Raw genomic sequence first — 13262 nt, 5'->3', positions numbered from 1 at the left:
CAAATTTGCCACTTAAGAGGAAATAAATGACACTTTTTAAAATATACATTTTTAAAACACAACATTCGGTTTCTTAAAATGTACAAAAACACATTAACAGCAAAGCAATTACAAGAGAATTGTGTTTTGTTTGTGTTTAACAAGTGCTTTTCTGCAATATAGTGACCCTGTTGTAATGAAGCATGTTGCTATGAAACTGACGTCAGATTTCCCATCAGCCCCTGCTGTCTGTTTGAGAAGCCCCCCCATTAACACACAAATACACAACACTAATAAATGATGTTTTTTGTGTAAACACACATCCATATGTGCAGATTGAACTCTAAATGAGTGTTTATGTAGAAGCTGCAGTGTGTGTGTGTGTGCATGCGCGTGTGTGTGTGACGCATGCTCCGCTGAGCTCCCCTCCCCCTCCTTTCATCTGCACCGCAGCAGCGTCGAAACACAGACAAACACACGGCCAGACACGAGAAAGAAAAGAGCTCCAGACGAGACAAAGATGAGACGAACGGGAGGCCAGACGCCACTGTAAAGCATGACAGATTGATCAGAGAGACAGACAGACAGCTAGAGGGATGTGGCGCTCGCACACGTCTCTGCAGTGAGACAGCTCAGCCTGCGCTGAAGATCATGGTAATATCTCACACTTTCCTCCTCATTCATCTCCTCATCCATCCATCCATCTATGCGTCCGTCCGCCCGTCTGTCAGCGCGTGTCTGTCTCTCCTGCGCTTCTGCATGTCTACAGTCAGACACACATCATTTACACTGCAGGTGTGTGTGTGGTCCCCCCTGCGCTCAATTCCAACCTACTTTCTAAACATGTCCATTAGAGGCCTGCACATCACACACATCACACGCGTGTGTGCAGATAACATGACTCAGGCGTGCAGAGTCACATGGGTGGACTGCAGTTACCTGTCATGTGTGTTACTCTGAGAGCAAACCGTGGGGGGTTACCGCACTCCACGCATTACATACACATGCACATATTTGCTGACGCATGTATGTTTACAAATGCAGAACTTTATGTCCATTCATTAATGTGTGTGTGTGTGTGTCACAGATCTGTGTTGATGTATGATTCATCGCAAACGTATATTTGCTACTGATTTTTTTATAGTGTGCTTGATGTGTGACGCGTGTTATTAAGCGTGTGAGATTTCAGTGTCGTTGATTCGTTGAGATTCTCATAAATCCGTGTCAGCATACGTAACGTGTCTTGATTTAGCATGATGTTGTGTGCTGAGCAGAGATATTTTCAGAACAGAAGTGGGTCACGCGTTCTCTCTGCGAGCGTGTGGTTTTAGTTTTTGTAAACAGCCATGACGGCGTGCACTCAGACTGCTGCTGCGAGTGAGGTGTTAGAATCGGTGTGTGTGTCACGGCATGGTTCTGTGTGTCTTCTCTGTGGCATGACGGCGCGGTCGCATGTTCACGGTTTGCTTCTGTGTGTGTGCAGCTGGACAAGAGTGAAGTGTCCACACTGGGTCTGCCGCCCTCTGTGAGCCACGGAGGTTCAGATGGGAACATCAGCGTGGAGGTGGGGCCAGACGGGGTGGCCGGCGAGGTCCATAGGACACGAGCGGCGCTGGAACACCTGCAGCAGAAGATCCTAAAGATCACCGAGCAGATCCGTGTGGAACAGGAGGCGAGGGATGATAATGTGGCCGAGTATCTCAAACTGGCCAACAACGCCGACAAACAGCAGGCGTCGCGCATCAAACAAGTGTTCGAGAAGAAGAACCAGAAATCTGCGCAGACCATCGCACACCTGCACAAGAAACTTGAGCACTACCACAAGAAACTCAAAGAAATCGAGCAGGTAACGTCATCGTTTACTAGTGAGTTCTCACATTTGTTCACCGCGTTTGTAATCGTTGTTTCCTAACATGTCTTCAGAACGGCCCAGCGCGACAGCCCAAAGACGTGTTGCGGGACATGCAGCAGGGACTGAAGGATGTTGGCGCTAACGTGCGAGCGGGAATCAGCGGTTTCGGAGGGGGCGTGGTGGAGGGTGTAAAGGGCGGAGTGTCCGCGCTCACTCACACCGCCGTTGTCTCGAAACCGCGAGAATTCATCCGCAACAAGTTCGGCAGTGCCGACAACATTGCCCACATGAAGGACACTCTGGAGGACGTCCACACGGAGGAGACCCCCAGAGCTCTGAGCGGCAGCGCCACGCTCGTCTCCAGCCCCAAATATGGCAGCGATGACGAATGCTCCAGCGCCACCTCTGGCTCAGCGGGCGGCAGCAATTCAGGCGGAGTGGGCGGGGCCATGTCAGGGATGGGAGCGACCATGGGCAGTCCGCGACTGGACGGACATCACCACCACCATCATCACCACCACTCGTCGTCTTCCTCCTGGGATGCTCTCCTGGAAGGCCTGCAGGAGATCAAAGCCGGTCAGGTTCACATGGAGGACGCCATCGATGACATGAAGGCGCAGCTGCAGAACGACTACACCTACATGACCCAGTGCTTACAGGAGGAGAGATACAGGTAAGACGACGGCACCTGTGCCCGTTCAGGGGCTGTTCACCGCTCACCCATCTCTCTATCACCCGCAGGTACGAGCGTCTGGAGGAGCAACTGAACGATCTGACGGAACTTCATCAAAACGAAATGAGCAACCTGAAGCAGGAACTAGCCAGCATGGAGGAGAAGGTTGCGTACCAGTCGTACGAGAGAGCACGGGACATACAGGTGCGTCCAATCAGGTGGAGCACCTTGAAACTTGCATCCAGATTTGATGTCCTTCGGACAATGTCGTCATCTGTCTGAACATTTATAGGTAACTGTGTTTGTGTGTTTGTGTGTGTAGGAGGCAGTAGAGTCCTGTCTCACCCGCATTACCAAACTGGAGTTACAGCAGCAGCAGCAGCAGGTGGTTCAGTTGGAGGGTGTGGAGAACGCCAACGCTCGAGCTCTACTGGGGAAACTCATCAACGTCATTCTGGCCCTGATGGCCGTGCTCCTGGTGTTCGTCTCCACCATGGCCAACTTCATCACACCACTCATGAAGACCCGCACCCGCGTGGGCGCCACCCTCGCCCTGGCACTCTTCCTGATCACGCTGTGGAAACACTGGGATTGGATGGAGGTTCTTCTGCTCCCCAGCTGAGAGAACCAATCAAAACATTTGCATAGAACTCTAGACGCTGATTGACGCATCCCTGCTGTTTTAATGGAAGCGAGAGATTGAATGGGGGGAAAGAAAACAGACGCAAACATCCATTGATTCATTTCTTCTGACCGAAGACCTCTTTCCTTTTTTTTACTTTGAGCTCATTTGTTGCTTAAACTAATGAATGTTAAAGTGGTTCCTGGAGGAGAAAGCAGACATGAAATGAGAGAAAGAAAGAAGATGCATGACAGTCCCATCTCAGATCCAAAAACGTCAAGCGTCTCAGAAGGCTCTGTGGAACTTAATGTCTGTTATATTTGATCTTTTGTGAGGTTTCATTTCACAGGACGAATCATTTCTTTTTGTGTGTTGTCTTCGGTTGAGGTGTCATGTAGGAAGCATATTGATTTTAGGAATTGATTTTGTCTGTAGGGACCAAAAAAGAAAGTCGTTTCATAGGTGAAGTTAATATATTCTGCTGAAAGATTCCAAAGACAACATTGTTTTTCTTTGGAATACCGCTGAATCGTGCACAATAAGACCAGGAATGTGTAGAAAACAAGTGAACATAGGGTCAGCTTTCATTCCGTGTAGACTTTCAATGATATTTTACAAAGTGTGTAGTCAATGACATCTGTCATCGGAACATTTTTGTAAACGTAGTTTAAAGTTTCTCACGTTCAATAACTAACAGCATGATCAGATTTCTCATGTTTCTACCCGTTTACTTAAAGAAATCACAACACTACTGTATTCTTATTAAACACATTTGCAAATAGATCCAGACATCTGCTTGCTGTTTTATTCATCGTGTGTTTATTTGTATTATAGTGTGTAAATGTGTTTTGGTTGTGGTGTTACAGTCTGATGGTATAATCCAGATCAGATGTATTAATCCCGGGCTGGATTACACTGAGACTCATAATGACACGATGTTTCATCAAACGCAATCTTTACATTTAAGTTTAATTGAAGAAGGTTAATTAATTAATTAACCTTTACATTTAAAATCCCATTTAAAACAGTTGCTCTATCGTAAATAACTTCAATAGCATTTGGCTGGACTGGAGCGCGCGCTCGTCAATTGTTTTATGCGCAGCAGCTCCATCTAATTAACATTATGCAAATGAGATCGAACAGACAAACTGAACCCGACAAAGAAGAATATCACCAAAATGAGAAACAATCAAATGTCGAGGAGAAGCCCGTTCGTTTTACAACGTATGAAGCACATTTATGTGTTTTAATCTTTATTAGATTTCATCACCAAGCGCCGTCGCGGATCCTCTGAGGTAATTTCACGACCTAAAATGGCGCGAGATTTCTACAATGTACAGTATTGTCAACCTTGATGTCATTTGTAATAGAAACAGAGTTTTAAACAGAGATCAGAAGGATTTAATACGGATTTGACGGAGACTTTGTGGCGTAATCGTAACTTAAATGATGGGTTTCTGAACACTAAGCCTATTGCACAGCTGGTTTTATTGTGAAAAGCCTATAAATTCTATTGAAAAAACATTTTGCAGTCAAACCATAATTAACCATTTGGTTATTGCTCTGTCAAAATGACTTAAATATTTTTTGCACATAATTGTGACTCTTGTGCTTCCATCATTAATAACCTACTAAACATTACACATAAAGTGAACAATAGTTATTCTACTTACTGTCACTCAGACTCTTGATTGTTCATCATGAACTTTAATTTTGTAGTTTCCAAGATTCCACCAAACCTCAGCGAATATAAAAGATCCGGTTTCACACACGAGCTTCTCCGGGACTATGCCTCAGATAAAATAGGACATTTAAGTCGTTTTTATACAAATGCATTACTGGTGCGTGATGACACTCACATATTTTAAGATATGTTATGGGGAGTGATTTCATACAGCTCAAACATTCATTTTATTCTGGGACTAGACTTAAAGGGATACTTCACCCACTAATGTGATAAAACCTCTTTATATTTACTCTCAGTGGAAGAACATTGATTATAAAACGGTCAGTTTTGTTGCTTGATTCTGATTAGCTGAGCCGAGTTCTTAAACCGTTACAAAATAACAGATTTTTGGATTTATATGTTATTCTATTACATAGAAGTTTATTGACTTTATTTAATGAAACCTTGCTATGCATATGGAATAACAGTTTTATAAAAGCAATAAGCCGTGGGTTACAAGTGGATTCTATAACAGCTGAGGGGGTTTAAGGCACTCCACTTCTTTGGGCTTATTTATTTATTTATCAAAGTAAAACTATGCCAGAATTCCTTTTTATTATTCACTTTGTGTGGGTCACTGGGTTTTGCAAATATCTAATAATATACCCACTTAAAAGTGCTTGTCAACTTTGAGTTCAAAAGTGGGTTTTTTTTGCATTTCCTTACAAACAGCAAATTTGGACATTGAAGGTTTCCGTAGGGCAGCGAGGATATATTATAAAAATATAAGTGCTTAATTTTTTACGCACACCAATTGAAATGTTAATTGTAAATGTGTACCTGTCAGTCTGATGTACGACAGACGGCCGCTCACAGAGACAACGCAACACAAATTCAGTTTTTTTGTTCTTTATTCACTATCATCAGGAAGATCCCACAAGATCAATAAAGTGGATAACAGGTGTTCTCACGACACAGAACTAAGGTTAAGGGGGTCAGAGGTCACACCCGTCCACACACACACACACACAATCACACAACTAAAAGACATTCAGCGTCATCGATTGTTCAGTCATTTACCACAGATGAAATTTGAAGAGGCGTTTACTGTTGTCCTGATTTATCTCCCGAGTAGAAAGAGAGTAGAAAACAGTCATGGTATCAAAGGTGAAGAATTCCTGATTCAGTGTGTTTGATGATCGTATTGCGGCCACGTCGCTCTCCGGGACGAGGGTCCGTCCGTCTCTCTCTCGCCAGCAGAAGAACGTCAGTACTTGAGTTTATCCGTGACCCTGCAGGTGAGTGTAGTTTGGTCCTGAATGCCCTGGGTAAAGTGTGACTGTGCCAGCAGAGACAAACCAACGTCTCCGAGTCTCACTGCTGATGTCAGAAACAGACCTCCAATGAGAGAGAGAAGAAAGACACGAGAAAGAGAGAGAGAGAGAGAGAGAGAGAGAGAGGGAGAGAGAGTAGAGAGAGGAAGAGAGAGAGAGAGAGAGAGAGAGAGAGAGAGAGAGAGAGAAAGAGAGAGAGAGAGGGAGAGAGAGTAGAGAGAGGAAGAGAGAGTCGAGAGAGTCGAGAGAGAGAGAGAAGAAAGATTGAAAGAGACGAGAGAGAGAAGCAGACGGGTCTATGAGGAGCGCTGCGTGTAGAACAGGATGTAGGCCTGAGTGCTGCACACCTCCTCTACGCTGCACACATTCATCTCAGAGTCATTACAGTGAACCCAGAAACCTGCAACACACACACAGCAATCAAGAGAACCATCCAACACTCAACAGTCCTGAATCTGTATCAACATAACATCAAGAAATGCCTTCAATCAAAAGTTTCAGTCGAACCAGTAATAGATCGGACACAAACCTCCTTCAGTGTTATAACAGTAGGCTGTGTAGTGCCCTGAGCCAAAGCCCTTCCCATGATGCATTACTACTGCAGACAGATCATAAGTGTAGGCCTCTCTCCGTGGTGAAGGCACGGCGTCCGAGCAGCAGTATGGTTCTATTTTCAGGACCTGATCAAAAGCCACATGGACGCCGATCTTCTCCCTGTGGTTCCGACCGGACCAGCTGAAAACATGCAGCAACCGTTAGGAACAATGCTACGTGGTTGGAAAAACGCATTTCTTGTCCTTACTGACCGGAAGCGTTTGAGGTGTAGCCGCAGCACCTGAGGTAAACGACAGATGAGTAACTGCTTACAGGCCTCTGACAAGGACAGGGGCTTATGGGAGGATTTACGTCGTCTTCCTGAAAACAAGCACAAATGTAAAGTCGTTCATAAACGCAACAACATTCAGAATAGCTGTAAAGAGATGCAGCTGCATGCACTGACTGTTGCAGAAGTTGCACGCGTAGATGCAGCCCTCCAACGCTTCCGTCTCGGTGAACTTGGCGAGCATCTCGGACAGCGAGCAGCTCAGCTGACACGTGGCAGTACTGGGCTTCTCCATTCTGTGGTATCGCTCAGGAAACTCCAGAGACAAATCCCAGAAGGGCTCCACCGTGTTTGACTTGCGCTTACAGGACAAACAAGTTACCTGCAGATTGAAGATTGATGAAGAAATATTGCAGACAGTTCAGCGATCGTCACAAGAACACACTCAGCTAAAGGAATCGTCGCATTACCTGGCTGAGCAGCTGTCCGTGGAAGATAGTGTTGAGCACTTTGAGCACCTGCTTGGAGAGCTTCCGCTGTGTGAGCGGGATCAAGAAAGGTTTCCGTGGTCCGTCCGACTCTAGCTCCTGTTGGACTTTATCCAAAAGCTCGCACAGGAACTCCTGCGCATCCTGCTGGTCGTATCCACGGAACGCTGGTATGAGGTTCCATACGGAGTGCAGCATGGCAAAAGGGGAGACCAGCGACCATCGGCCGGACCACATGACCCGAAAAAGAGTGTGCAGCTCGTGACACAGCGACATCTGCTGCCGAGATGAGGAACGCGGCTCTTTAGGTTGCACCAGTTCAGCGGCGTTCAAACAGGGCGGGACGTTCTGCGACACGGTCGCCCTCCCCATGCGACCCAGCGCAGTTAGGGCGCTTGCCCCTCCTACCGTATTCTGCGAGTGGTGGGTCTTGGCAAGCAGCTCCTCCGTCTCGCACAGGTCCAATGTGAGGAAACACTCTCTGAACTTCTGCAGGTGACTCAACACCTGAAGGATGGAGTTCATGTAGCATGTGTTGCCGAGGTTACGCAGCCCTGTGACCCCGGGTGCGAGTTTTCTGCGGCGGGCTGCCTGCGAGGTGCGGTATCGGTGAAGCCTACCCGCGCGGAGCGCTCTGCGTGCTAGAGGTTTGTTGGACAACGGCAGCAATGTCTGCTTAAGAATGGGCGGAAGCCGATCTGGAGGGTCACGGAACTTGGACGGGATGAGCGCAAGCATGGGACGTGGAGCCTGAGTGAGGAGCCGTGCACTTTTTCTCGGCGGAACATTAGCTAGTTCTCCCATGAGCCTCTTCTTAACCTCCATGCGTTGCCGCCGCTTCTCCTCCCTTTCTTGCTCCTGTTTCTCCTCACGCATCTGCTGTTGTTCCTGCTGCCGCCCGCTCCAGCGGCGCAGGGCACTCCGAAGCAGAGATTTCCGCCTGTGCAAGAGAGCCGCCTGCATGGTCGGACGCCTCCCCATGCCCTCCCGTGTCACCTCGCATGTTCGGAGACCCCCATCGGCCGCCGACGACCGCAGGGAGCGCTGACCGGGGCTGCGGACTGTAGACAGGGCACCTCTCAGGAGCTTCAAGTCTCCCTCCACGTTATCGTTCAACACGTAATCTCCGCATGCAAAACAAAAGACGTCCAGCTCACGGACCTCCATGGCCAGCGGGTGTTGCGTCTGCTGGTAATGACTCAGCGAGTGTTCCTCCATGTAGCGTCCACACGCCACGTGAGAGCACTTCAGACAGGCCCATACCGACTCCGTGGTGTCGCAGTCTACGCAGCGCCACTTCTGCGGGTTGAGGATGGAGTGGCCATGACCCAAACGAAGACGCACCACGTGCTTACAGCGATCCATGTCTGCCAACACGCATGAGCACTCAGAGTCAGGAACCGCATGCCATGACCCTCCTCATCCTGCCGACAACAGGGGTGGACATGTTACATTGAATTTGCAATCAAGAAAATGTGCAGTTTTGGCTCACAAACTTTACTTTAGTATTGTAATGTTGTGATTGTGCAAACAGAGGGTTAGCGGTCTAGTTTATTGGACATCATGTGACCTGCGTGTCTAACTTAACGCAATAGTTTTTAAGAAATAGAAAAATGTTACCGCTTGTGTAGCGCACGACTGTGTGAAGTGTTGAGGTTCAGCATCCGAGCAGACGCGTTCTGCTGTCTGACTGCGTGACGGGCTTCATCACGCTAAACACGCGCTGTAAATTAAAAAAATGCGTGTTATACACACATTCTCACAACAAACACATTTACACAGAAATAACAGCAACCAAACAAATGACAACGTAAGATATGATCAAGTTTGTTTAAATCGTACGAAAACACGGTTACTGTCAACTGCTCAAAGTGAAGGTGTTTTCAGTATGACTGTTTGTGTACATGATGTACATGTAGATGAGTTTGTGATGGCAGTGTGTGGAGTTGTGCATGATTGTACGGGTTGTGTGCTCTTTGTATGTGAGTGTTTGGGTAACAAGGCAGTGTGTGCACTTATGCGTGTGTCTCTCTGTGTATGTAGGTATGTGCAACACAACAAAATGTCCTTTGTGTGTAACTCAATGCAGTGTGTGTGTGTGTGTGTACTTTTTCTGAAGTGTATGCGTTATTGTGTTTCTGTTCTTTATATACGTGTAACAATGCAGTGTGTGTACTTATGGGGTGTTGTGTGTGTAAGACTGTGTAGGGGTTCGTCAGGCAATGCAGTGTGTGTGTTCTTTTAACGTGTGTGTGTGTGATTGCTAACCCGCTAGCGCTACTCACAGAACAAAAGACGCTCCAACGGGACACACGCGGAACCCGCGGCAGCAGCGGATCCGGGAGTCTCTAGTACCGGTAATCGGACTCTCGGTGTTTGTGCGGTAATACCGGCGCGAGAAAACCGTTACTTTAAATCCATTGAACAAAAACCCGCACAATCCGCAGACACAGAATAAAGTCACACAGAAATCCGCGGACTCGCTTCAAAACATCCCGTCAGCGCGATTCCTCCGCGAAACAGCCCGTCAAACCGCTTTCACTCGGAAAATAACGGTAAATATTCGCGTTTTATTTTTACATTCTCTTTCCGCTGTTATTTACCGCCATCATCCGCACGCGCGAGCTGTCACCATTCCGGATCAACCGAACTCGCCCAGCGCTGACGCTCGAGCGCTATGATTGCCGGGGCATTCCGCGTGACGACCTTGTTTTCATTGGTTGAGAATGCTTTCGGTCGCCGAGTAAAAACGGCATTTGATTGGTTGGGCTGACGTCAGTCAGGTTTAAAGCTCCGGAGGCGGGGTCAACTGGGCAGATTACTTGGACACATTTAGATTATTACACACAAAGATGACTTTAAATGTACATAAAGTTTATATAAAATATATATAAATAAAACGTGGATATCGATGTATATGTGTGAATAAAGTGTAAAAAAAAGCATTTAAGCAGTACAGACAAACATAAAAAAAGACAAGACACCGATACAAATGTGTTGCCAGGGTAAAAAATTAATGAATTAATAGTTAAGAAATAACGAAATACAGTTTTATCTTATTCAGGAATAACAGAGCTTAGGATAGTAATTATATACCTATCAAAATCATTATTAAATAAAGAAAATATAGGTTTACAGCTGGTTAATTGTTTCTCATGTTTTGTGAAATGTAGCTGGCGTGAATATATTTTGATTTGTGTAATCTTTAAAACAGAAGGTCAGTTTGTTTAGTCCAAAACCTGCTAAAATATGAAACTACAGAGAAATAATACACTATCTCCATTTTAGCTACATGTTTATAAAACTTTTTCTATTTGTCTGTGACCTTCATTTGTTACCTTAAAATTCATTATATGGCAGGTTGCATTTATTTCGACAACCCAACAAGGTATTTTAGTTGACTAAAATTAAAACTTTAAAATAATTCCTGCTCATTGAAATCAAATCAAATTTTTAACCTAAAATTTATTGGAAAAAAATGAGAAAAATTGAAATGTTGCTTCTTAAATAAACTGAAGTAAGTTTAAAGTAATAAAATTATGACAATAAACTAAACTTAAATAGGAATGTATCTTATATAGCAACATTTAAAATAAACCAAAACATTATAAATTGACAAAAGCTTATACCAAAATCGCTAAAACTTTAACTAAAATTAACACAAAATCTAAAAATAAAATGTAAATATGAATAAAACTAAAATGAATACTATAATAACCCTGCAACACAGAATTTCAAAGTGAATCATAAGAGAGTGTTCAGTAGTGGACAGAGTTGTGTTTAAAAACCTATATCATCTGATTTACCATTCTCATATTTACTCTAGTGGGCGTGTCCTGCTCATGCATATTCAAAACAAATGGTCTTTTCCAGCCAATCGTCTGCTGCTTCATCTGTTCCCCATGTGTGAAATGGAAATGTGACATTCCTCTTTGAACACTATTGTGACTGTTCACGGCAATGATATTTCTGATCAAATGATTACAAAGCAGTTTATTTTGAAAATAAAAGTGTACGAAAAAATAAGCATTCAGTGCCTCAGATGTTTAACGTATCATTTACAAACAGAAGACAACAGTTAAGCACACGTGTGCAGTTTGTTTTTATAAAGTCTGTGGTTCAGATGAACCGTATCATCGGACGCCGCTGCCCGTCATCACCTGCTGTTTGCGAACTTTGCCGAAGAGCTCCAGATACTGGCTCATAGGGTCCACACAGTCCACCGGCGTGTAAAGTTGACCCTCCGCTTTATTCAAGGGCATCTCGGGAGCATTCGAGCCTAGAAAACTCTGCATGAACTCCTTGATGAGATTCAAGCAGTCGGCCGGGATCACACAGGCACAGTACTCCACCTGCACACACATACACAGAGATAAAGCCACTGACGGGCACGGAAACACACAAATCATGTCACAAAGTCACACCTCCACTGAGATCCCTTTGGCACTGGAGCTCATGGCGATGGTGCCGACCTTCACCAGGAAGTCACAGTAACGGTAGCGCGCACCTCGACTCTCCACCTTATGACTCTTGGCGTTCTGGAAGTGACTCTTCAGTTTCACCATCAAGACGTCAAAGTTTGCGTCGGCGGTGAGATGCGGGCCGCCCTCATACAGAGCCATGCAGCTCAGCGGCGCCTCTGAGTTGTGCATCACGTACAGCTGCTTGGACTGCTGACCTGCAACAGGAACAGTTGTCATGGTAACAGGCATGTTGTTGTTGCCATGCTAATGTGGCGCTGTGCGTTGGAGTTACCGGTTGCGTTGGCCGTCGCATGGTACGTCTCACAGTCCACCCAGAAGTTTCCCTGTTTGACGGCTCCCAGCTGCTCCAGTTTTTTATGAAGCATGTCGACTGTTTGCTGCACGCTCTTCCCCTCGGCCACGGGCACCTGACACACACTGACACACACATTTACTGGCACATGACTACAATACACACATGAAAATATACCGTAGTAGTGTAATATTTACTGAAGTCGTCTGTAGGAAATCATATAATACTGTAGTGTACTGAAGTACTACATCTTGATAATGTATGCATGTATAAAAGAGTATTGGATATTGTAAACACTGCATTATTCTTTATTTGAGGTGCAAAAACACTACAGTATCTAGAATATTACTTTTTTTACTACTTACAATTCACAGAAAAAATATGGTTAATAAAATTATACATTATAATAATACTGATTATCATGTGTTATGTGATTTTATGAGGTTCTTTTGTACAATAAACACGATTTAATTGACAACTAAATAAGTCAACTCAGCTCTTGTCAGTTAAAAATTAAAACACGTGTATAGGCTTTTTTGGTCAAACAAACATGATAAACACAAACACTTTTAATAGATGAAAACACTACAAACGCATTACATGCAACTATATACATACTATCGGCTAGATTCTTATATTTCATTTTAAAATACTGCATGTGCATTTAACACAACTGTTACGTATTAAAATAAATAAAAATACACCAGCACACATAAAGACAAGCATTAATTATAAAATAAAACAGAAAATCACTTTCTCACCACGTTACACCCATTTCTCCGCCGCACACCTCCGGTGACCACTGTTTACTTCCGGGTCAATCCAACAATAACAGAAGAAAATGCAGAAGCTTCGTTAAATGTAATCAAACAATTACAAATAACATTATGATATTCCCATAATTTAATAAAACACACTCACGAAGGCTAAAACATATGTCGAAGCTTTTTATGGCGTACACATTAACTTAATGCGGCGCTGCGCAGACCGCAGTCCGGTCGACTTGTGACATCGAAGTATCGCGAGAGCGTTTAGAGAGCCATTCGAAT

The 13262-nt window shown here is 44.8% G+C and overlaps 3 protein-coding genes across 4 annotated transcripts; 1 reads left to right on the top strand and 2 right to left on the bottom strand.

Moving 5' to 3' along the window:
- The first annotated feature begins 41 nt into the window (after positions 1–41).
- tmcc2 (transmembrane and coiled-coil domain family 2) lies at positions 42–3907 on the top strand. Of its 2 annotated transcripts, none has more exons than XM_056758885.1 (5): positions 42–633; positions 1463–1825; positions 1903–2504; positions 2573–2708; positions 2827–3907. In XM_056758885.1, exons 1-5 carry the CDS (start codon positions 631–633, stop codon positions 3124–3126), a joined length of 1404 nt encoding a protein of 467 aa, XP_056614863.1. In that variant the 5' UTR covers positions 42–630; the 3' UTR covers positions 3127–3907. The 2 variants fall into 2 exon arrangements, with proteins under 2 accessions (XP_056614863.1, XP_056614864.1); XM_056758886.1 differs by having other exon boundaries at positions 2573–2722; positions 2827–2969.
- A 1778-nt stretch (positions 3908–5685) lies between these two features.
- Positions 5686–10173, bottom strand: usp49 (ubiquitin specific peptidase 49). Its single transcript, XM_056759001.1, has 7 exons — positions 9723–10173; positions 9058–9160; positions 7420–8861; positions 7127–7331; positions 6933–7041; positions 6656–6861; positions 5686–6526 (listed from the first exon to the last, which is right to left on the bottom strand). The coding sequence occupies exons 3-7, from the start codon at positions 8800–8802 to the stop codon at positions 6423–6425; spliced, it is 2007 nt and encodes a 668-aa protein (XP_056614979.1). The 5' UTR covers positions 8803–8861; positions 9058–9160; positions 9723–10173; the 3' UTR covers positions 5686–6422.
- Positions 10174–11412: 1239 nt separating this feature from the next.
- Positions 11413–13252, bottom strand: med20 (mediator complex subunit 20). The gene is made up of 5 exons (XM_056759003.1): positions 13135–13252; positions 12975–13022; positions 12193–12338; positions 11862–12115; positions 11413–11789 (listed from the first exon to the last, which is right to left on the bottom strand). The coding sequence occupies exons 2-5, from the start codon at positions 12986–12988 to the stop codon at positions 11571–11573; spliced, it is 633 nt and encodes a 210-aa protein (XP_056614981.1). The 5' UTR covers positions 12989–13022; positions 13135–13252; the 3' UTR covers positions 11413–11570.
- Positions 13253–13262: the final 10 nt, after the last annotated feature.

The sequence above is a fragment of the Triplophysa dalaica genome, chromosome 10 (genome assembly GCF_015846415.1).
Source record: "Triplophysa dalaica isolate WHDGS20190420 chromosome 10, ASM1584641v1, whole genome shotgun sequence".
Classification (NCBI taxonomy): Eukaryota; Metazoa; Chordata; class Actinopteri; order Cypriniformes; family Nemacheilidae; genus Triplophysa; species Triplophysa dalaica.
The sequence above is the reverse complement of the archived record's forward strand: the minus strand, read 5'-3'. Positions and strand labels throughout refer to the sequence as shown.